The 26241-nt window shown below is 32.2% G+C and overlaps 1 protein-coding gene across 1 annotated transcript; it reads right to left on the bottom strand.

The window, feature by feature from the left end:
• Nucleotides 1-3726: 3726 nt before the first annotated feature.
• LOC133191426 (alpha-1,6-mannosyl-glycoprotein 2-beta-N-acetylglucosaminyltransferase-like) lies at nucleotides 3727-26020 on the bottom strand. The gene is made up of 9 exons (XM_061327187.1): nucleotides 25935-26020; nucleotides 20516-21164; nucleotides 19249-19346; nucleotides 18831-18930; nucleotides 14342-14472; nucleotides 13375-13450; nucleotides 9544-9633; nucleotides 8438-8562; nucleotides 3727-8240 (listed from the first exon to the last, which is right to left on the bottom strand). The coding sequence occupies exons 2-9, from the start codon at nucleotides 21053-21055 to the stop codon at nucleotides 8030-8032; spliced, it is 1371 nt and encodes a 456-aa protein (XP_061183171.1). The 5' UTR covers nucleotides 21056-21164; nucleotides 25935-26020; the 3' UTR covers nucleotides 3727-8029.
• Nucleotides 26021-26241: the final 221 nt, after the last annotated feature.

The raw sequence follows: 26241 nt of genomic DNA, 5'->3' as shown, positions 1-26241 counted from the left end.
CTTACTTAAAACAAAATACATGTAATTTACTAGATCTATAAGTGATAAGAAAGTAGTGAAAGAAATCAGGCGATCGAAATTGATCGCTAGTAAATTAAACAGGGATAATCCCAGCACTGTTCTAATCAAAATTTATTAATCACAGTACTTCTTTTTATGAAATCTGAAAAACACCGAATATTCGAATCTTAAATTCATATTTGAATATCAACTCATCGAATGAATGTTCGACTGTTCGAATATTCGTTGCCATCCTTATTAAGAATACAGCATGTACCTGACTTTGAAAATAGTAAGGAATGTACAGTTGGCTGAGTGAACTACAAACTGGATACCATATACAAACATATTCAAACCATCAAAGTGTTGTTATAAAGAAAAAAATGAGAAGATTTATAATGCTAAAATTTGTGTGTGTATATATATATAAATATATATATATATCTATATATATATATATATATATATATATATATATATATATATATATATATATATAGGTTGCTGAAGCTCTAGGTTAAGTATATTTCTTAATGACATTCTGGAATTGAATTTTAAAATGCCTTAAATTTCTCTGCAATGTTTTTAATGGGCATAGGCATAATTTTGAAGTTTGTATCCTTCCAATTTTTGAGTAGAATTCCATGGCTAATATGTATATAGTGAGATTGTATTGTAAAAGCATGTTCATAAAAAAAAACAAAAACAAAAAAAACCCCAAAACCTATGATTTCGGGCATGTTTGATTGGAATACATCCTACTACATTTGCTTACTAAAGAAAATGGGCGAACAAGGCAAGCGAAGTGCCTATAGTGCAACAAACATGAAGAAGAAAAATTAAATCTCAATAATAACAAAATTTTCTTTGATATTTCATCTAACATTAAAGTATATTTTATGTAAAATTTCCACAATTTGCAAAAATTTCACGAAGATTGAAATTAATTGCCTGTGAAATAGCATACACACACTAAAGAGGGCAAAAAAGGATCATTTTCTCATACTATAACACAATTTTTATGCCCTGCCATGAATATGGCCGGGGCATATAGTGTTTGTCATGTCCGTCTTCCGTCCTGTCCTCTGTCCTTCTGTACTTCCGTCACACTGCATTTAGCTCTGTTCAAAGTTCAGTTTCAAAGAAACTATCCAAGATATTTTTATCAAACTTCATATGCTGATAGATATTGATGAGAGCTATGCAACTGCATCAACATTTTTTTGACCTTGACCTTTCCCTTGACCTTGACTTCACTTTTCTTAAATTAGTGTTTAGCTCAGTTTTAAAGATACCATTCAAGATAGTGTAATCAAACTTCATATGTTGATACATACTGATGTAAGCTATTCAACTGCATCAACATTTTTTGACCTTGACCTTTCTTTTGACCTTGACCTTGCTTTTTTTAAATTAGTGTTTAGCTCAGTTTTAATGAAACAATTCAAGATATTTTTAACAAACTTCATATGCTGATACGTACATACTGATGAGAGCTATTCAACTGCATCAATATTTTATACCTTGACCTTTCCTTTGACCTTGACCTCACTTTTCTTAAATAAGTTTTTAGCTCAGTTTTAAAGATACCATTCAAGATAGTGTTATCAAACTTCATATGCTGATACATACTGATGAGACCTATTCAACTGCATCAACATTGTTTGACCTTGACCTTTCCTTTGACCTAACTTTTCTTAAATTAGTGTCAAACTTCATATGCTGATACATATTGATGAGAGCTATTCAACTGCATCAATATTTTTTTTTACCTTGACCTTTCCTTTGACCTTGACCTCACTTTTCTTAAATTAGTGTTTAGCTCAGTTTTAAAGAAACCATTCATAATATTTTTATCAAACTTCATATGCTAATACATACTGATGTAACCATTTCAACTGCATCAACAATTTTTGACCTTTCCTTTGACCTTGACCTCACTTTTCTTAAATTAGTGTCAAACTTCATATGCTGATACATACTGATGTAAGCTATTCAACTACATCAATATTTTTTCACCTTGACCTTTCCTTTGACCTTGACCTCACTTTTCTCAATTTGTGTTAAAATGTTGCATTGCTAATATACCCTCGGCAGGACATTCATGTCCTATGGACATATTTCTAGTTTTATATGAATGGGTCTTCGCTCCATTTTTTTGAAAGGTTATCATCAAAGTTTGCGTAAAAATATACATTTTTTGGTAAACAAAGACATGGAGCAAAGACCCAGTATACCTTAGAAATACATTTTTGACACAACATTCGCATCTTTTGAGAAATACTTGAAGTCCATTTAATCAATGTTCATATCCCAAACATGATTTAAATGTCACTATTCACCAGGAGCTGTGTAGCGTAGTGGTAAGCATGTTGGTCTCAAAGGAAAATGATACTCGGGATTTTTAATGCTAGGGGTTCGATACCCACGAATACCACATTATTTTTTAATAACAGAAAAATTTTTGGTGGGAAAATTTTCCTCAGAAAAGTTTTGTTTATCATAATTTCATGAACTTCAATAAAGAGAACTTTACTATAAATACTAATTTCACAAACTGAATTTGATTTTTTACATATCTGAAGCTATAGGCATTCTGCACACCTTGTTCACCCATCTCCTTTACCTCTTCTATTTAAAAAAGTTGGAAATTTGTGGTCTTTTTAAATTAAAGATATAAAAACTACATGACAAGAGGACCAAGGACTTAGAATGCTCTTATGAGAAATTATACAACCTATCTCTGAAAACCCAAGATGCATCAACTGACAAAGTTGATTTTAAGCCCCTTATTTTCTTAGATATAACCATAAAATGCCAAAAGAAGGTCACAGTGACCTTTTAATGTAGTGTGAAACCCCCAAGATGAACAACTGACAAAGCTTGATGATTCTAAGCCTCTTATTACTTGAGTTATTTAAATACCAACTTAATTCCAAAAGTATGTCACAGTGACCTACTTTTAGTTAACACATTGGGAGGACCCAAGATGCATCAACTGATAAAAATTGATGATTCTAAGTCAATAAGTATCTGAAATATTGAAATATAGCCATAAAATTCCAAAAGTAGGTCACAGTGACCTACTTTTTGGTTGAAATACTCCAAGGACCTAAGATGCATGCATCAACTGACACATTTTGAAGACTTTAGGTATCAATTTTGCCTACTTTTGTGTATGCACACTGATTCTTATTTAAACTCTTTAAAAAAAAACAAATGAGATTGAGGCATATTGTTTAGATTTTATACCAACTGTAATTGAGACATCAGAGAAAATTCCTTGAAGAATGAATAGTTTATTGTGAGCATTTGAAGACTTTCAGACTTTCTTCACTGAGGGTTCAATAAAGAAAAGGCTTAAGATTCAGTGGATGGAGATGACTGACTTTCTTTCTACTACCCAAAGTCTAATCTACTTCTGCCTTAGAATACTGTAAATGCACATACACGGTAAATCAGCACACTCAAAATTTAGTGCATTCTTCAACTGATTAGTGCAATCATAAATTGGCATAAATTTCAGTGCTTCTTGCTTTTAAAATATTGCTCATGAGTCTATCATTTATTAACATTCCAGCCTTGTGAATGCATTGACAATGGACATAATAGGAAATATCCATTCATGGAATAAAATATGATAGTAGAAGATGTACAGTAGCTTTATATGGTTATATTTCACATGCAAGATACATTGTTTTCCCAACATTTAACATAAACACTCTGTTTCATATGCAAAGATTTTTTATTCAATAAATTAACAAGAACACAGAATCATTATGCAATCATTATCACAATTGAATTATTGAACCATATAAATTGATATAATTTGATTACATGAATGATATACATGTACATACTTAAAACTTTGATAACATAAAGGGTGTATTGTGAATACATGGTAGATTTATAAAGCTTATTCACTGTCACAGATGCAAGTCTATTTTGTGTGCATATCTACAGAAATTACTGCAATGCCCTGATTTATAAAGCTACAGTAGTTTCTGTATTACAGCAAGTTATTAATGAGAACTGTTTTTCAATAATTCATCTGTTTTCACAAAAAAATGCTTTCTTCAATTTAAATCATGAAAAAAGTAAGTAACAGTGATCAAAAGTTGAGTAAAGTATTCATAATAAAAAATAAAATTACATACCTACTTACATAAATGTGCATGTATATAAAAACTTTTTATAACAAACTTGTCACACAACAAATTTTTTCATGCTACCATTTTCTGATAGCTTGTTCTAACTCGATCCTTTATTATTAAAAATGTAAACAAACTACATGTACTTGCACTGGTCCCAAGTTTATAAATTAAAAATTATTTCAATCTACTTTTTGTGGATGTTGCTTGGAAATATTAACAAATCACAAAATTATGGACTACAAAATAAGGCATTCATTCTATTTACTAAACTAGGTGGTACACTTGTTTGGATTCAAGAAATTATTAAAATTTTCTTTAAAAAAGATGAAACGATAAAATTTCCTATTGATAATAACAGAATTATACAAGACACACAAGAAATTTATATCAACACCTTCAAGGCAAACTGCAGTTTTTAATGATCAAATTCAAACACACCTAAATTAATTAATTCAGAAATATTCTAAAATACAGTAGTGGTCCAAGTGAAAACTTTATGACCAAGTATTGTCAAAAATCTTATTCTCTCTGACAAACATTTCTAGTGACTAGAAAACCAGCTTTTTTTAAGCTAGACAATTTGATCCAAAATTCAAAAATTAATGTTGAATGAAAAAAAATGTAAATTAACGTTAAAACAGTGCTCTCATTGTAAAGCTTCCCTTTATAATTTAATTCTTTATGGATATCAACAGATAAATGCTGAACTGTATATCTTTAGACTCTCTCAAGATAATTGCTGCATTAGACTTAACAGATAACCACAGATAAGAAGAGGCCCATGGGCCACAACGCTCACCTGAGTTACTATGGCCCTGCTGTTCTTCACAAGACCTCCCCTTTGTAATATTTATTGCGGCCCCGCCCTACCCCCGGGGGGCCATGAATTGAAGAATTCAGAATCTACACTACCCAAGGATGCTTCCACATAAGTTTCAGCTTTTCTGGCCAAGTGGCTCTTGAGAAGAAGATTTTCAAAGATTTTGCCTTTATATTTCAATGTAAAACTTTGATTCCCTATTGTGGCCCCGCCCTACCCCCGGGGGCCATGATTTGAACAATTTAGAATCTACACTACCCAAGGATGCTTCCACATAAGTTTCAGCTTTTCTGGCCAAGTGGTTCTTGAGAAGAAGATTTTCAAAGATTTTGCCTATATATTTCAATGTAAAACTTTGATTCCCTATTGTGGCCCCGCCCTACCCCCGGGGGCCATGATTTGAATAATTTAGAATCTACACTACCTAAGGATGCTTCCACATAAGTTTCAGCTTTTCTGGCCCTGTGGTTCTTGAGAAGAAGATTTTTTAATGACCCCACCCAATTTTTGTCTTTTCTTGATTATCTCCCCTTGTAAGGGGGGTTGGCCCTTCATTTTAACAATTTAAACTCCCCTTCACCCAAGGATGCTCTATACCAACTTTGGTTAAAATTGGCTCAGTGGTTCTTGAGAAGAAGTTGAAAATGTGAAAAGTTTACAGACGTACTGACAGACAGACAGATGGATGGATGCAGGACAACAGGTGATCAGAAAAGCTCACTTGAGCTTTCAGCTCAGGTGAGCTAAAAACTGTTCAAATGATGAACAAAAAACCCCCAGTTTTGTAACTATAAGCTTTGTGTAACACTATAAAAAAAATCAGTTTATACATGCTAGAAAGAAATGTACTAAGCATTTAAATCTTCATGTGGAAAAATAAGATCTACAAGTAATCTTTTTTACTTATAAACAAGCAAAGAATACTTATTAATGCCAAATTTCATATATTAAAAAAATCACCTTTTTTCCTTTGCATAAACTGAGTAAGAACAAAGCCAAACCTCATTACAGAGTAAATGAGGATTAAGCATTTAAATGAGAGCACAAATAGGCTAGCCGAACCTTAGTACAGATTGTGGAAGTTTTTAAAGGAGAGCAAAAAATAGCCAAACCTCAGTACAGAGTTATTGTGGAAGTATTCAAAGGAGAGCAAAAAATAGCCAAACCTCAGTACAGAGTTATTGTGGAAGTATTTAAAGGAGAGCACAAATACTAAGTTAAGGAGGGGAAAGCTGGAAAAATGGAGATCTGGGAGATAAAGGTTAACTTTTAAATAGTACTGCAGTATAACAGTGTATTTTGGTGTAAAACTAGCACAAAATGTTAAAGATAATAATGCTTATCACAGATGGTGAATGTGACATATTTATGACAAAGGCACAAACAACTATCACTACAAATCTAAATATAGATGATGAGGATTTCACACATGGTAACACAGTTATATCATGAAAACATCTTGCCATCTCACATACATATACACTCTAAAGAAATGCCTCTCCATTGGAAAAAGCAATGCAGTAATTTTCAGTCATACATGTGTTTTCTTTTGTACAATGTAACAAGTACATTATACATGTATATACTGAACATGATAAATGAAGTGGTATGTATCACTGTGATATTCATGTAAGCTCTCATTCAATAAACAATTGTTAATTTTCAAAATACATATACATGTATATGCACAGATTTATTTTCCTAAGAAAAATTATCTAACAATTAATGTGTGTTGTGGTCTGTAGAAATTTTCAAATATGTTCAAACACTAAGATAACATTTGTTTTGAGATCACAAAATATCTACAAACAACAATAGGAATATCTTCATATGTGAAATGCATGCAAGTGTCTGAAACATTGAATGACTGTATGTATTTAGACAACTGAAGAACCTCAAAGAAAAATAACTAACTCTAAAATAACTGTAACATGTCCATAAAAAAGACAAAAAAACTTCCACCCAAGTAAAAATGCAATATTCTCAAGCCTCTTCATAAACTACATTAAAAGGCTATTGAAATTCCCAGGTGTTTCACTGCAGTACTTTTGTGCAAATATCCTTAATGTTCCTATCAATATCGTTTTAAATACAACTTTAAAGCATGAAAACCTCAAAACTGGAATAACCGGCCCATTATTTGTATGATATTAAAGTAATTAGACTTTAATTTTGCAGCCAAACAATTAATTCAGCATACAAAAGTTACTGAAATGTTAAAAAAAACTATGAACTTAAGTTTTTGACATGTAAAGAGATAATCCAGAAATAACCTTGTGTGTGATTAAGAATACACAGTGCACATTTTTTTAAAAAGATGTCCTATTTCATAATCTTTATTCATACATGTAAATTGTTGCTGCAAACAATTTTATTTCATTGTATGAAAATGTTAAAAAAATTATTTTGATTGAAAAGTCAATTCAAACAAATGCTGTTATTAATAATGCTTCATCTACAAACAAACATACTTTTACATCTAGAGACCACCTACCATATCCTGTATTAGGCCTAAGAAAAAATATGATTGTTTACAGTAACCTGACTAACCCTTATTGTATGCACTGACCCAAATATCTTTTTTAGGGCACAATCCAAAAATTGCTTGTCTGTACATTTTCCTTCAAATGTAATGGTTTCTAGGTTGTATGGTCATTTTTAGTGGGCAATTTTTGAGCTGTTGTATTTCATAGTAATGTCTTTATGTAAAAAAAAAATAAAAATAAAATCAAAATCCTACCTAATGACCCAATTTTTAATTAGCAAGTAATAGTACACAAACATATTTTTTTCTTTGGCCTTAGAAATTGTTCATAGAATGACCTCTACACGATAAAAAATGCTCAAATACTCATCATGCCCAGTATCAAACATCACAGTAAAAAATGATAAATCACAATACATAATCATTCAGAAAGGCATATGAAGTGAAAGCACTGGAGTTTAGAACTTCCATCTTTCTATAAACAGTTCTAAATTGAACCTTTCTTTGTATTATGTATAAACATTCTCCTTCGTAATTGTTCCCTGAATATTGTGAATATCTTTCCCTTAATTAACCATCATTGACAAAGCTAAGACACAGATTTCTATCCCGTATGTCGCCCCAGCCTCCATTTGGTTTTGGGTCTCGTAACTTGAACCGTGATTGTCCATTTATAATGACCACATTAGGAAACAGGTGCTTTAAATTCTGGTTTATCTGGTTCTCTACTTGAGATTTCTTGACTTGTGGATTACAGTTTTTCCCTTTATGGTGTACACCACTGAAATTGAAAGAGAAAAATATATCATAGTACAATCATTTAAAATATGATTAAAAGTATTGATTTCATCTTGTTAGTTTTTTTTTAAGTAACAACATTGCAGACAATCAGTCCTCAAAACGTGTGATAAAATTAACACAAAATCAGATGGGAAGTTGTTATAAGAAATAAACAGAAAACCACTTAAATGTTCTTACCATTCCCCCATATGGAACACTCGTGTGGCCTTCATCTTGAGCAATTTGATTTGGCCTGGTATACACTTCATACTCAAGTGCTGCAATGTCCAGTCCCAGTTGTAATCATCAAAATTACAAAACTCCTGAAAATAGTCAACAGGTCATTTAAAACTAGCATCTGTCAAATTATGCAAACAAAATAAGACATAGGACTTAAATATCTTATTGTGATTAAAAAGTCTATTTAAAGACTTGGTAATGATTCCTAGCTCATTTACTGATATTTAATATCACAAGCAACAGTTACTGTACATGATTGAGAAATCAAATTATTTGTTTTTCAACTTTGTACCCCTGCTAAATGCATTTCTGCCCACAAAGGCTTGGTGATTTGAAATACATATATCTTGTCTACATTATATGTTTTCTTTTTTATTCCCAAGTTTTATTTAACAGTAGACACAAAACTAGAAGTACTGTGAGCACTGAGCTCAAAAAATTACCCCTATACTAGTATAATGGTAAAGTACATTTGTTATGGAAAACCCCAAATATCTGTCTAATCAGAACATAAAATAGTAGGTGCTCAATGGCATTATGTAATAAAGATTCTGTGAAAGTCTCAATATATTTTATATAGGAGGAGCTGCAGATAAGAGATGGGTACCCCCAATATTATAAAAAGAATGGCAAAGTCCATGTTTTGCTATGAGAAACCCCAAATATCTGTCTGATCAAAACATAAAAATACAATGGCATTATGTAATAAAGATTCCATGAAAGTCTCATTCAATTTTATTCAGTGATAAAGGAGGAGTTGCGGATATGAGATGGGTACCCCAATATTATAGAGAACATGGCAGTGTCCATGTTTTGCTATGAGAAACCCCAAATAATATGTGTTGGATCGAAATGTAAAATATAAAGTGTATAATGCCATTATATAATAAAGATTTCATAAAAGTTTCATTACACTGCATTCAGAAGTGTAAGAGGAGTTGCTGATAAGGGATGGCTACCCTAAGTGTGAAAGATGGATGGATGGAAGGATGGATGGAAAAATGGATGTGCAGACATCCCCATCAATATTAACCCTCACTTTTCAAATAATAAAAGAGCCTTACTTTGGCACACTTCTTGATTTCATTCCACAGATCTCTAGCAAATGTCATCCCCATATTGTGTCTAGAAGAAATCCAAGATGCTAACTCCATCTGAAAGAAAATACATGTAATTCAGTAAATTTTTTTTAAACATTTTATTGGATCATCTCCATTCTATTTTCTCTTTATAATGTTGTTTTATATACTCTTGAAATCACACTCCAGATGTTTGAATAATTTTTTTAAAAGTGAATTGTCTTCCTTTCTCACTTAATTTTTTTTCCTATAGGTCATTATTTCTAACACCAGTATTGATACCAAAATCTAATTTCTGTTTCTGCTTTATATAACAAAAGGACTGATATGAAAAGAGGTATAAGTCAATATAAGAGCACCACCTAGGAGAGATTAAAGAATTAACAGTGTGCTTTTGTTTACACATTTCAGAAAAAGAAATATATTCAACAGATACAGTTTGTCCAAAGAACACTTTTTTATAAACCGAATAAGAAGTGTAAATAATAAGTCAATACAGTGACATATCTTCTTCAGACATAGGGTGCATACACCTAATAATAGTAAAACACTTTTTTTTAAAAATAGTCTTGAAATAGATTTATCACTTTTGTAATAATAAGAAGATAAATGTTATATGCCACTGTGTTGCTTTACCTCCAAAACCTGAAAAAATTATTTAATTAATTTCAGTGCATAGACTTGATTAATGTCCTCCTTATTAATGTATACATGTATTTAATCAGAGAGATTACAAAATTTAAAAGAACATATTTTCTCTCTTCAGATGTTTTACCTCTGAATAATTTCTGTTCTTACAATAAAATTGTGAATCCTATGTGTGGAAACTCCTTATTTTTGAATCCTTTAACAGATTATATGAGGGGGAAAAAAATTCAAAAATGCAAGTAAGTAATATTGACAAGTTATTTCTTTTTGCTGCTTGATAAGTCATTGTTATCTGAAACAAGAGGCCCATGGGCCACATAGCTCACCTGAGTAACTTTAGCCCTACTGTTCCTCATTAGATTTCCAAAAAGAGTTCTATATTCCCATGAAAAATTGTCACCGCATACTATAGCCCCACTCTCACTCTAAAGGTCTCTGTATTCACACAACATGGGGATGCTTCAGTATCATTATGACTATCATGTATACATGCATTAAGTGAAAATTGATCCCTATTTTAGCTAACTCTAACCCAAAGTATATAATATAAACTAGATGTGTTGTAATGCCACGAATGCCCCCGAAAGCAGCCATAATTTCAAATTACAAATTGTAAATTGCACATTTTCAGCCGAGATAATGATAAGAAATTGTGAATTTTCAAATCTTTTCCAAGTTCAAGGGGGATAACTTTCAAAAATTAACGGACCAGGACCAATTTCGAACTTGACCTGTATTTTCTGGTAAAATACCTGCATATATAATTTCAACCTTATACAAACATCCCTACAAAAGTTGGAGAGCAGAAACTGAAAATTTCTTATTTTTATCTGAGTTCAAGAAGGATAACTCTGTCAAAAATCATCAGACCATGACCAAATTTAAACTTGACCTGCATATTTATATGACGTATCCATATGTGAAATTTGAGTTGAATGTGTGCAACTGTTGCCAAGATAATGAATGGAAAGACATGATGATGGAATGATAGAATGACGGAACGGGGTAACACTATATGCCCCGGTCATTTTATGGTAGGGCATAAAAAGAAATGAATCCACTCAACTTTGGAATGTTTGCATATGAATGGAGCGAATGTAGTTCCTGCGATGATTTTCAACATTTATTTCCTATATTGTTCCATGTAAAACTCTGATCCACTATTGTGATGGCATCCTACCCCCAGGGGCCAAAATTTATTTAATTTAGTATCTACACTACCTCAGGAAGTTTTCGTATAAGTTTCATCACTTCAGGACCAGTACTTGAGAAAAAGATTTTTAGAGAATTTTTTTTCTATACATTTCAATGTAAAACTTTAATCTCCTATTTTAGTCCCACCCAACCCTCGGGGGCCATGATTTGAACAATTTAGAAACTATACTATCTCATAAAGCCATCATACAAATTTCATCTTTTCTTGCCCAGTGGTTCTTGAGAAGATATTTAAAGAATTTCTTTTATATATTTCAATGTAAAACTTTGATCCCCTTTTGTGGCCCCACCGAAACACCAGGGCCATGATTTGAACAATTTATAATCTACACTACCTCCTGAAGCTTTCACACAAGTTTCATCTCTTCTGCCCCAGTGGTTCTTGAGAAGAAAATTTTTTAATGACCCCACCCTATTTATCCTTTTCTTGTTTACCTCCCCTTGGAATAGGACTTAGCCCTTCATAAGCTTCATTTGAACAATTTAGAATCCCCTTCTCTCAAGGATGCTTTGTGCCAACTTTGGTTTCTGAGAGGAAGTCAAAAATGTGAAAAGTTTACAGACGGACGGACAGCTAGACAGACAGCTAGACAAACTAACGGACAGACGCAGGACAACGGGCGATCAGAAAAGCTCACTTTCTCGGAGAAAAAACTTTCTGGAGGTCAGTACGTTACCAGTTAACCATGAAAGGAAGTTTTTGTTGGTTGGTTAAGTAATTGCTAAGGACAGTATGTCACCTGTTAACCATGAAAGGAAGTCTATGTACTGCTGGTTTGTTAAGTCAATGTTCAGGTCAATATGTCAACTGTTAACCATGAAAGGAAGTTTGTCCTGCTGGTAAGTAGGTCATTATTTATGGGAAAGGAAAGCTTTCTTTCTTCGATTTATAAAATCTTTTCAAAATTGAAAAGGAAGATTTTCTGTTCTTTAGGTCAGTAATTCATTTGTTAACTGGAATGGCAAGTTTCTCTATGCTGGTCAATGCGACATATGTTAACTGGAAATTGTGGAAGGAGAATTTTCTTTCTGCTGGTCAATGAGTCATTTGTTAACTTGAACATGTGGAAGGAAAGTTATCTTTCTGCTGGTCAATGAGTCATTTGTTAACTTGAACATGTGGAAGGAAAATTTTCTTTCTGCTGGTTGATGAGGCAATTGTTAACTTGAACACGAGGAGGGAAAGTTTTCTTTCTGCTGGTAAATGAGTCATTTGTGGAGGGAAAGTTTTATTTCTACTGGTCAATGAGTCATTTGTTAATTTGAACATGTAGAAGGAAATTTTTCTTTCTGCTGGTCAATGAGTCATTTGTTAACTTGAACATGTGGGGGGAAAGTTTTATTTCTGCTGGTCAATGAGTCATATGTTAACTGGAACATGTGAAAGGCAAGTTTTCTTTCTGCTGGTCAATGAGTCGTTTTGAGGGAAAGTTTTATTTCTACTGGTCAATGAAGCATTTGTTAACTGGAACACGTGGAACAGTTTTTCTTCTCCATACAGAAGGTCAAAAAGACATCTGTTAAAAGTAATAGAAGGTTCTTTTCGGCAGAGAAGTAAGACATTTGTCAAATTTTATGTTATGTCAGCCAGTAATTTGTTAATTAGAAGAGGAAGTTTTATTTCTGTAAATCGGTCATTTGTTATTTTACATTTTTGCAGATCAGCAAGTCATTTGTCAACTCTGTTCTGTATGAGAGTAAGTTAACTGGAATGGGTAGTTTTCTTACTAAAAATCAACAAATCATTTGTTAACTGGAATGGAAATTTTCTATTCTGTTGGTCAGCAAGTCATTTGTTCAGTTTTCTGTTTTAAAAAAGTGAGTTTTCTTTCTAAAAATCAGAACAGTATTTTTTAATTAGAAAGGAAAATTTTTGTGTTTTGAAGGTCAGTAAGTCATTATATAGTTAGAATTGTATTTATTTCCTCATAGTTGTCCTTTATTTGATCTCACCTTGCCTGAATTAGACGAGAATATCTGGGATTTGTCATAATTCCCTGCAGTGATCATACGACAGTCCTTACACTCTCTGGAATAAATAGTTTTGAAAGATTTTAATAAGCAGTTTATAACATCACATAATTATAAAAAACATATAAGTAAATTCAATCATTGTCTTTTAAAGTTCAACATTATCTGTACATATATATCTAACTGGACACAGAAATATACATGTATATTAATTAAGTAAAGAATTTAATAGCTACCCAATATTTATACAGTATATTTATAAAAAAGCATAAACTGTTCCAACCCAGTTTATACCATATAAATTGAGTAGCTATTAAATTCATTCCTTATAATTCAATTTTCATTTATTTATTATAAGTAAATAGAAATGATTGTCCTTAAAAATGACTTTAAATTATACCAAATTTAAATGTAACATCAGGTGGATCGATACTTTTTTGACCCAAGTCATTGTGACGTAGGCAACACAATATATATGATATAATGTAATTTTTTTTATCTAATCAAATGGCACATTACAACCAGAATTAAATTATTCAGAAATGGAAATGACCTAAATAGAAAGTATGTCTGAGTGGTCTTTTGGATTAAAAATTAAATATGGATATTAAAAGTTAACATTTAAATTCCCAGCAGCCTCTTGATATTGCATGTTGTGACCTTGGATATATGTTGGACATTAGCAATTATGAATTCATCATCATTTCCTCTGGATTTCAAACTATTACAAAAGTTGATAATCAATGAATTCAACACCAGGGTATTTTAAAATGTAGAAATTTAGCTGGGTTATTTCACACAAACCACTCACTCATTTGAAAGTGCAGGGGTTTTTTTTAGGGGGCATCCCAAAGAAGTGCAATACTTTTAAATAAAACAACACATATCTTTAGCTATGGATATATATCCTATAATAAAGTACAGAGCCAAGACAGAAAAAAGTGCTCACTTTTTCTTGAGATTGAGTGTCATTTGTAGAGTAGTGATAATATCAGGAGTTACATAGTAATCCTCCTCTAGTAACAGAACCTGTCCCGTGTAGTTCTTGGTCACATCCAGCTCATCAAACACACGATGAAGCTAAAGAAAAGAAAACATTTTTGTAGAAACAGGTTTTTAATGGGTTCTATCTGATAAGCAAGTCATGGTACCCAAGATGTGGGTCATAATAGGTAAAAGTGAACAAAGTGCTACAGAAATTATCTGTTGAAGGGTTAAATAATGAACCAGAGGTCTCTGCTGAGACTGTAGCTCTACCACTTTGAATAGACTAAAAGTTGCACTTGGATTTTAGACACATTATTTTTTAGTTCAACATTTATATAATTATGAAGGGTGATCAAAAAGTTCGTGAACTAATTGAATTACTTCCATAAAAGAACTAAAATTAGGTTTTAATATTCATTATTTCTTAAAGTAGTCCCCCCCCCCCCGATTTTAATGCACATCTGCCACCGTTCTGTCCATGCGTGAATCACGTGATCCAGGTGGTCACGTGACATGCTCCTTAGCGTTCTGTTCACAGAAGCCAAAAGATTTTTCAGAGTCGTATATTTCTTACCATGCAGGTTATTTTTTATAACAAGAACAGTCCATTAGTCAGAAATGGCCAAATCTCAGAAATAGGATGGGGAGAAAAGGATATCTTTTCCTAGAATGAGCATGGTGACCATCACAACCCAAGTCCTCTACCTTGGCAACATCATTTATCCAATGTGGATAAAGTATGTGCAACTTCTTTTTATCATATCTGATATGTTTAAAGTCTGAAGTAAATGATATTTTAGAGATTTAATATTAACATTACTGTTAAGATATTTAACATTTTATCTAACTGTAATTTGGCGATCTTTAATAACAAATTGCTCAACTATGGACACAACACTAAACCAGCTTTCTATCACTGGGCAAAAAAAACAAACACCATTTTTAACCGTCTCTCTCCCTTCACTCAAACAATCAATCCAATTAATGATTGAACTTCTGGGAAGTTGTTTATCTTCAAAACCTTGTTCAAAATATTATACACTACTGCAAAGGAGTTTCCAAGATATACGTTAAACTTCACAGCCGTTTGTATCTCAAGTACGACTGAGTCAACCATTTTTTGTCACAAGTCACCTACATATTGACGTCATTTTTACATTGTGACATTACACACATGGAGAAAAACATTACATTACATATGCTATTTATAGAACATGTGTATGACTATATGTGTGCCAAATTGCATTCTTATCTGAATTGTGGTTTTGTAAATATAGAGATAGTTTGCAAACTTTTTGATCACCCCTCAAATATCAGTATTTATCATTAGGATTTATAAAGTAGTAGCCAGTTTTACAAAAATCCCACAGCATAATAGGAGTAGATTATGAACAGATTATTCCATTTTGAGTGAACATAAAAAAGTATAAAACCAGTACACAGAATCATGTATTCTATGGACACTCTATGATCAGTAAAGCTATAACAAACTTGTTTGCAAAAATTTTGAAAATATTGTGAAAAAGATTTTGCTTTCATTTTTAAATCTTTCTTGGCAACATGAGGCAAAGAGTTTGGACCCTTTGGTATTTGTGATACAATGTAGTAATGTAATGTACATGCTTGTTGTGTCATAACAAGAACTTTGATATCATGAATGAATTGAATTATCAACAGAAATCAAACACAATCTGTCTAAATTAAAGTTTACATTGCGATTAATTTTACTCAACCATGTTTGCAAAGTAAAATCCTTTTGTAAATAATTATTTTTCATCATGTTTAGTCCCTAATCCTATAATTAACTGTCCATAAGCTGGAAACTCAATGAAAAAAGAATTTGAGTGCTAATACAAATAAAATTCATGCACTGGTAATTTTTCTGTTCTTGAATGTTGTGTTTAATGGATGAATGCAAAAATATTACCATAGATCTATACATTTTCTTTTTTTTTTGCTGTTACAGGCCAGTAAAATTAATTTCCTCCAATATAGGTGCATACCTGGATTTTTTTCAGTTTATACACCGAACATTGATTTAAATATATCTGCTAAGTGATGGGACAAGAAGATATCAAATTTAATGTGCTTTGAATATTTTTTTTACTGAGAAAACATTACCAGTCATACTTCATGTACTCTGTTTTATTAAAAAAAACACTACTCAAGAGGAAATCTACCTTTCTATATCTGCTCACTCCAACCATTTATACTGATAATTTCATGTTTGTCAAGCAAATTGTATGTGTATTTTAAGGAAAAAATACTCCTGTATCTACATTAAAACTGACCCACACAGTTTAATCCATCATTTCACATGTAGCTTATATAAATAAAATTTACCTAGCCTCTCCTAGTAACCAATCTACCATTATCTCTTCTCCCTACACCTCAGCATAAGGAAATATACTTTAGTCATATCAAAAAGGGATTTATTTGTATACTAAGCAGATATTATCAGAAAGTGGTCATATGTCACAAAAGTCTAGCTGGTAGTAGTAGTAAATCTCTAACCCCATAATCAGGGAAAGTGATGGGAAAAGAAAATTTTGTAATATATACCACTCTTTTTCAATAAATACATGTAATACTCTTCATCCACAATCCTGTAAGGGACACAGGCTTGGATGCACATGCAGGATAGTTATTATTATACAAAAAATATCATAGAAAGGAGCATGCTTTGAAAACTTCTTTTAAGATTTTTTTTTTCTTTTTGAAGAGATAAAATATTTTCATAAGTGACCTATGCATTTTTGAGAACTGGGCAAGATGTATGTATATATTAAACTCTAAAATAACAATATGAATGACATATATCATGTCTCTATGTAAATTAAAACAAAAGGTTTTTTTGTGTTGCCTGCAGAGAAGAGCGACACTTAGCGATCACTTTACTCGGCATCTGTCTGTCTGTCCATCTGTCACACTTTCTATCTCTAGAACTGTTAGAGGTATGGATTTGATTTTGCACATATATTGCTTGGCATCATGACTTTTGTAAAATACCATGGTTACTGATAATGCTAGAGGCAAATAAATAGCTTTCATGACCATTCTTAGATTTATTTACATCTTTAATGGAGCTATAAAACAGGTGACACATGCATTTCTTTGGAACACTCTAGTTTCACTTTAGTCTTATCTACCTGCTCTACCACAAGATTGCCAAAAAAAAAAAAAAAAAAATGAAGCACAGGGTTTTAAAAATGGATGAAAATAGTTCATATGACAGAAAAACAATATCAATACTACATAGAAAGTAAACTGAAATGACTTTTTAGTGTATGTTTTGTTCAGATTCACAATCCATCATACAATATGATATGCTGCCTCCAGGTACAATAACACACCTGTTATACAATTACTGTAACCCTATTCTTATGCTTGCAAAACTTTTTTAACCTGACTTGTTCATCAGATTTAAAGGCAATGGATTTTACTAAGTCCAGTTATCTAAAGCCAAGACCTAATTTCATGTGACTTACCCCTACTGTGGCAGGAGTAAGTAATTTTATGTACAGAGATTCTAACACATCAGTCTATCTCCTTGTGTCAAATAGTCATCTACCTAATCATGTTAATTGCAGGTCTCTGGGGATAGATAAATAACAAATACAAGTATTATTGTGTCAGTCTCATTTGTGCAAAAAGAATTGTATATGTGTAAAATATTTCCCCATCAGATTAATATAAAAAACAATTATAGATCATGTTTTATCAAACTACAAACTAGATTATCAAACAACAGGGTAGATGACATTTTTCAAAGCATTTTTATTTTATCCCAACAATGCTACATTGCTACTGAAATAACAACACCCTAAAGGTTTCAATGATTGATACAATACCACAGTAAAATTCCTCAGAGAAACCTTTGTCAAATTGATTTTTTATATGTTTTGAAAACAGTGTATTGTGGTTGACATAAATTTTAGACAAATAATACCTAGCAGTCATTGTATTGCTTAAATTGTTGTGTTTACATTATGCAGTATATGGCCTCTCTGTAATGCCAATATTGTCTGTACTTGTCAATCAGATTCTCAAATTTGTCAGTTAGACTGCCCATGCTTGTCAGTTAGATGGCCCATATTTGCAAGTTCGACTGCCCATACTTGTCAGATTCCCATTATTTGTCAGATAGACAGTTCACATTGTCAGACTGCCCAAACTTGTCAGATTGCCAATGATTGTGAGTTAGACAGCCCATACTTGTCAGTTAGACTGCCCATAGATGTCAGATTCCCTATACTTGTCAGATAGACAGCCCACATTGTCAGACTGCCCAAACTTGTCAGATTGCCAATGTTTGTAAGTTAGACTGCCCATACTTGTCAGTTAGACTGCCCATAGTTGTCAGATTCCCTTAACTTGTCAGATAGACAGCCCACATCATCAGACTGCCCAGGCTTGTCAGTTAAACAGCCCATACTGATCAGTTAGCTTACCTTCCATAACCAGTGATGTTTTGTCTGGCAGTACTTGGCCTCTCTATAATGCCCATACTTGTCTGGATGCTGCCAATTGTTACATTTCTTTGATGCTGCCCTGAAAAGTCATCCAAAAAAATATTCTTCACTTCCACTTCAATTTTTTTTCTTTGTGAACAAGTTTTGATGTTAAATTTGTATATTTCTTTATGAACATTCAAAGAAGCCAAACCAAAGTTTTGCAAAAGTCATGGTAAGATGAACACAGGGAATAAAAGGCAGAGATGGCAAATCATGCAAAGTGGTCATGAACCCTTGTGGATATACAATGTAGTGTGCCCGAGGGCTCTTCCTATTCTTTAAGAAACAGCAAAGCTGTATGTTTTCTGACCACAGGGACAGAGTTTCAGTGATAAGCTACAATATACACACTTACTCCTCCTTTTTTATATTGCGGGGACAATCGTTTGGGTGTTCGCCGGGGAATTCTTGTGGATGAAGTTGAGCAGTCACAGGCATAAATATCTGCATCACCTGATGAAAAAATAGTGTACAAATTAGTTTGTCAAAGCTACGTATGTGTTTGTTGGTATATATTGAGAATTTACCTACTACCGGTAAACAAAAATTCAAATCTGTATGCAACTCTTAGTGCACCAGACACAAAACAGAGGGCACCTGCTGTAGGGTTTGTAAACAGATTGAGATAGAAAACAGATAGAATGTGCAATACTAAAATGTTTTAAACTGCTTATTTGTATTTATACACACATATACATGGCTTAGCTGCTAGTCTTTTCTATTTTTCTTTCTATAAGTAGTACTTTAATCCCATAGCTACATTGATTTTTGCTATCACTTATCTATATTTTTAGTGTATCTTTATTCATGATACATGTATATAAAAAAACATGCACATTTGAGTATTGATCGATACTGATAAGCTCCTGTCTACATTAATACTTAATTAAAAATTGATATAAATGTCTCCTGGTCATTATATCTCATATAAAGTTTGATAACCATAATTTATTCTGATATTTCTATAAAAAACTACTTTGTTGCATACTTGCATTTCAAGCAATTTTTTTTTTAAAAATGAGGAGTTTACTTAAGTTTTCAATCAGGTAAAATTTGTAATATACTAAATGTGATAGTAAAAATATCAATAAGGTTTTCTACATAGCCAACAAAAATTCAAACACATTTCTTGAAAAAACAGTTTTTACTTATCATCAATTAGCATGCTTGTATAATACATTTTAGATCACTTTGACGAATCAAGAACTTTTAAAAGTCTAAATGAGAATTGCATAATTGATATGCACATATACAGCAAAAATTATCAGTTTTAATTTTAGATTTCTTAATAACAGGCTGACTATGTAAACAGAATCTGAATAATATCTAAATTATTTGTCAAGATTTTGATACCCTGTCAAGGTTTCAGTGAAATGTATGCATGTTAAGGCATAAGCTTGTGGGGGGAAAACCTGCCACATATAATCAAAAACCATAAAATCAAATATTTAAGTAAATACCCATCATATTTAAATGCTTATCAAAAAATTATTTGATATAAAACTTAAGTTTTATAGGTAAACTTATACATGTATAATATAAACAACTGCTCGTAATTTTTCAGTGCTAGCAAAGAACACGTACAAAATACTGTTTAATAAATCATCAAGTAGACCACTTACCGGACAAAAGTCTATAGATTGCACAATTTTATTTAGAGCCTCTGAATACACATCATGACTAAATATCACAAGGGTCTCCTGTATCTTCTTGACTTTACGTAAAGAATCCACAAGAATCTGGAGGTACTGAGCGCGATCATGAACTTGGACTACCATGACAACACTGTCTGTTCTTAACTTCAATCCAAACTTGTGCAAATTTTGTATATATTGTTCTCGGTTAATCCTATCTATTTCTAGTTTAATTTGTGTTAAATTGTTTTCCTGTACGTCTCCTTTGGAGAATGTCTGATTATACATATTTGGTGGGATGAACACTTCCAGCTTGGCTTCGCTACTTTGAGGTGTGACTTCATGGCCGACTTGCACGTGAGGGTTGATGTAAATGTCCGGATTTCGGAGTTTGTAGAGAAGGGAATGATCCACGGATTCTGAATGGTGAGAATTCGTATTCAACAGCACATGCATGTTGAGCATCACGAAAAGAAATAGCACTACCAGAAAGAGGCTGCGTAGCAAACGAGATGGTCTTACTCTCATGTCAACAAACTGTGTGTGCCTCACAGTCTTGGTGACAACACACTATTGCTCATCTGATCTTCGCTCCATCAATACTCTGCTGGGCAATTTGTACCCATCACAGACACATCTGGCACAAATAAAAATACATCATTAAAAATGCATTTAATTTTACCTTTGGAAATAAAATTTGAACTCCTGGTTTACTTAAAGCTACAAAACAAACACACACACAGGCCCATGGACCTTACTAGTCACCTGAGTGTTATTTAGAGGCATTTTCCGAGTGACATTAAGAAAATATTTTTTATTCTTTTCTTCTTTATCTTAGATTTGATAACCCTAATCTAAACTGTTTTGGTCCATTTGGCAAGGATGTAATCAAATCTGAATTTACTGCTTATGAGAACAATTTCATATTAGTTCGACAATTTGTAACCTCCATGACAGGATTTTTTCAAAGTCCAATTAATTACACTAAAAAATATTGTGTCTCTCCCACTTATTCTGCCTTAGGGACCACATCTTAAACATGCCTTTGGGACAATATTTTATTCAATCTTAAATAGGGCTTTGTATTGAGCAAATAATTTTGATACTTATTATATATTTTATAAAGTGATTTGCGATATATTGGATTTTTTAACCAGTTTTTAACAAATTCAAATTTTCAATGACTGTCAAACCAGCATGTTTGAATATAGTTGTCTATGAATATTTTAATAATTAAGATGTGTTATCTCCCTAAGGTTTATATCATTATTAATTAGTTTTAATTCAAATCTTTGGTGATTGACATTTTCAACATTTTCACAGAATTATAAGAAAAACAGCCTGCCCGATATGTATTGGAATTTATTTTTTTGATACGATACATTCTTGAATATTGGTTACTTATCAACTTATTGACACAGCCCTAATCTTAAATTTGTACTACATAAAATGTTTGCAAATAAATTTGACAAATTGTAGTCTTGTAAATCTTGTAGAGAAAATTTTTTAAATATTATTTGTTTCTTTTCAATTATATGTCTTTGTGGTCCATTCCCTGCACAATGTGACCAGGGTTTGAACAAACCTGAATGTACATTGCGGTACATGTGGGTGCCTGCTAAATTGCAGTCCTCAAAAGATTCTTTAAGAGTTTTCTATGCATTTCTTTGTAAAACTTATGACCCTTGTGTTGGCCAATTTCTGTGCTAGAGGTCAGGATCTTAACAAATATGACTTGATCTACATATCAGAGGAGGTTTGTACAAGTTTGAAAATTTTTCACCTTGTAGTTCTTAAAAGATTTTACCATACACCTGCATTCAAAACTTTGGACCCCTTCTCTACCATATTCTAAACAGAAACTCTACACAAGTTTTTTTTTGTTTTGTTTTTTTAAATGATCTCACCCTACTTCCACTATTTCTTAATTGGCCCCTTTTTGAAAGGGAAATGGACCTTTACTTGAACAAATTTGAACCCCCCCCCCCCAACACCAAAGGACACATGTAGCAAGTTTAGTTGAACACTCATATAATGAATTTATCTGTACAGCAAAGACATAATATAAACTTAACAGATATTACAAATCATGTTTATAATGAATCAAAATTGTTCATCCCTTTTCATCATTTGTTCATCATTTAGCTGTACGCATGTTTCATAGTATATTAAGAGATATAATTAAGTGAATTTTGAACCTGCAATGGAGACTATAATCTAAAGTTTTTTGGCATTTGTATACAATATATCACTGATATAAAATGGGGTGTGCAAATTAACACTGTCCAAGTTCCCAATAAATTTGCACTAAATACATTACAACACACTTTTAGTGGTATGCAAGGGATGAAGAATTTTGATTTGTTAAAAACATTTGTTATACAACAGTAATTTTTTTCGAATAATTTTTCCTATTATGTCACAAATATAATAAGTATTGTTATACCTTTAAAAATTGTTTCCTATATAAATCTATACTTTAAAAAGTCTGACATTTTCAATGTTTTACTGAGCAGTCCATTGAAAATCGATGTTTGACCGCTGAGTAAGATATTGGACCTGTCGATGAGATATTGGACCTCTACGTCACAATGTGGGCGGGACCGAGTTTAACCGCAGTGCGGGTAAAGGAAATTTACATTATGGAAACCAGTACAAGATACATGTATATGTAAATAAAATAAAAGGTATAACAAAACATTTATTGATTGTGTTCTCGGGCAAAATGCGTTTTGTCGGACCCAAGAACCAAACTGTTTGCCTGAGGCCGTTAGGCCGAAGGCAAACAGTTTGGTTCTTGGGTCCAACAAAATGCATGTTGCCCGAGAACCCAGTCAATAAATGTATAATACTATATACCCTGAAGAATGTTGAATCAAAAAGGAAACAGCTGTGACACTCTTCTGAACATGCTGAAAAGTTATAACACAGTCCCGATTACCCTCTGTCACTTACATTAATTAGGTCAGGTTCATGATTTAAAAACACTGGTAAATCAAAATAATCACTTTAAGGTCTGATGACATGTTGTTCGAATATCTGTTTTGTATCTCTTCGTAATATACAACAAAATAATCATAATTATCATTGTCTAGTGATTTTTAAACTGTTCTCAAAATGTGTAAGTAGATATAGACATAAAATAATTGTGAATTTGGGCAATGCTAGTGATTTCCAATGGGATTATATAGTCAATAGCATCCTCTGGTATCTTGCACAAATGCCTGGTAAGGTACCTTAATTTTTTATGAGAAAACTTGTTAAAATAGCAATACTTCAATGGTAAATTCTTGGAAAAAAAATAAATATTATTGAGGAACACGTCGTCTGACCTTAATTGCCTATACTCTAATAATCAATCTTATTGATGAAGGAAATTTTTAAAAATGTTTTATAACATATATCACATGACCCCTGGGTGACTTTACCAGAATATTTGCCTTGAGGTGACAGGAAAGCCCTGGAGTGTTATGAAACCCTCTGACTTCAGCAGTGGTTGACATAACACTCCATGACTTTCCTGCACCAAGGGGCAAATATTCTGATATCCCCATCCCCCCCTCCCAAAGCATGTGATATATGTATAATATCTGATAAGTTAAGGATGTTTTGAAACTACGGAAATGAAAATCAATACACTGTTAATGTAAATTCATTATGTTCACTGTAACCATGTTTTACTTTATGCATGGCATGGATAAGAAAAATTGTATATGTTACTTCACATATTCACATTAACATCAGGATCGATCTTCACTTTATCCTGATAAAGAAGAATTCAAAGCATCTACTTGTCTATCAGATTCATATTAAAATTTTATTTTAAAAAATCCTTAGTTCTTGATGACATGTCATTTTCTAACTTAAAACCAGTTAACAAAATCTAAACAAATGTAACATCAATAGTTTTTCTTCTTCATCTGAACTTATTAACTACAAACTTTTATATTTCATAATGAAAATAGGTATAAAAAGTAAAATTTCATTATGGGTAATGCTTAAATATTATCTTTTTCAGTAATGTTCTTCTATCATGTATATAGGTAGCAGTACTTTTACACTATCTGATATGAAGAAAAACTCTACATATCTTGTATATGATTATTTTATCACAGCGAGGGGGTACTTTTTTCACGGTGTATAATTACTAGTTTGCTGATAAAAATCATATATCTACATGTTCTCATCACATACCTGAACAAACAAATAACCTAGCAGTTATAAATATGTTCTATTTCATTTTTCAAACTAAAACTATATGGCCAGTATGCCATATACTCCATAAAATACTTGGACCTAAGTTAATAGTGTTAAATAAAAATGTTTTACTTTAACACCTAGCTTATAATCAAAGTTCATAATTAGTATTATGCTATATTGCATCTTATACATTTAATTAACTGAGTTCATAAAGGCTCCAGACCATGGACACTGAAATGCCAGAATGCTATGTCAGACACACACATACACCCAGAAATTACCTCTGACAGTTTCAGAAAATTTCTCTTTGAATTTGTTAAATTCAAAACATCTGCCTCATTTCACACTGTTAAAGTAACTTTAACATTCCAAGAGGTTTCATGTGTGTTTAAGGATGAAGGGTATGGATGTAATGTACTATTTATATCTGTCATCAGGAAATAGTATGATGAAGAGTTAAGACCTATTTATTATAATGCTAGTCATGGTCAATGTTAACATATAATCTTACATGGGCCTGTGCCTTATCTTCATGGATAAGCTTAGAAGTACTTTAATTAAATTCAGTTTAACACGAGAGAGAAAAGACAGAGGTTATTTATATAAGCTTACCTTAAGTTAAGAAAATTGTGATACTGACCTACATAGCTTGATTGTGTTCATCAAACAAATTCTTAATTCTCAATACTTGTTACATGATGTATCCACATTACATGTACGGTAATCTTTAACAGATACAAAGTCATGTAACCATAGAGATATCTGAATGAACTTTAAAATAAATGAAGTTGTCAATATTTTCTGCCATCATGGTCAGAGTTGGCTACTGTCACAATTGATGGTGTCACATTTTTAGCAATCGAATAGAAAAAAAAAACTATATACTGATCTCAGACAGCTCCATGGTCTCATAACAATAAGCAGTCAGTTTGCTAATTCTGTTATTCATTTCACTGTATTGTTTAAAATTATGCTGAAGTATGGTTTATTCCGCAACTAATGAAATGCTATATGCACTTTTTCTAGAATTCCACAGCTGATGGCCATTGAATACCAAAAATAATTACATTGTGAAACATTTTTGTCCCAGTGACAAAGATTTTCGTTGAAAAGTCTCCAGTTACAAATTACATGACATTTGACATTAAAAAAAAATTAAATAAATATTTGGTTCAGTAATTTTCAGAATATAACCATGATAACTTACAATTCTGTGTTTGAAGAATTAAACTTTATCCTTGATGCTGATTTTGTCGTCCATCATTGACTCTGGAATTGCCTACTTCATCTTAAAACATCTGAAAAATATACAACTTAGAAAATTACTTAGATATTATGACACTGTGAAATTTTGTTATTACCCTAGAGAGTAAGTCTTGTGGATACTTCTAAGTATGCATCACATTCAATTGCAAGTTTGAGAACATAATGCATGTTCATATCCTTCCGTGTGGAAGTCTACCTCTCTGGCTCACAGCTAGGATCTCCCTGTGCTGCAGTGAGAAGTTATCTAC

The sequence above is a fragment of the Saccostrea echinata genome, unplaced genomic scaffold (assembly GCF_033153115.1).
Source record: "Saccostrea echinata isolate AGI-Se365-2 ecotype Australia unplaced genomic scaffold, CSIRO_AGI_Sech_v1 ptg000001l, whole genome shotgun sequence".
NCBI lineage: Eukaryota > Metazoa > Mollusca > Bivalvia > Ostreida > Ostreidae > Saccostrea > Saccostrea echinata.
This window is presented reverse-complemented; position numbering and strand designations above follow the sequence as displayed.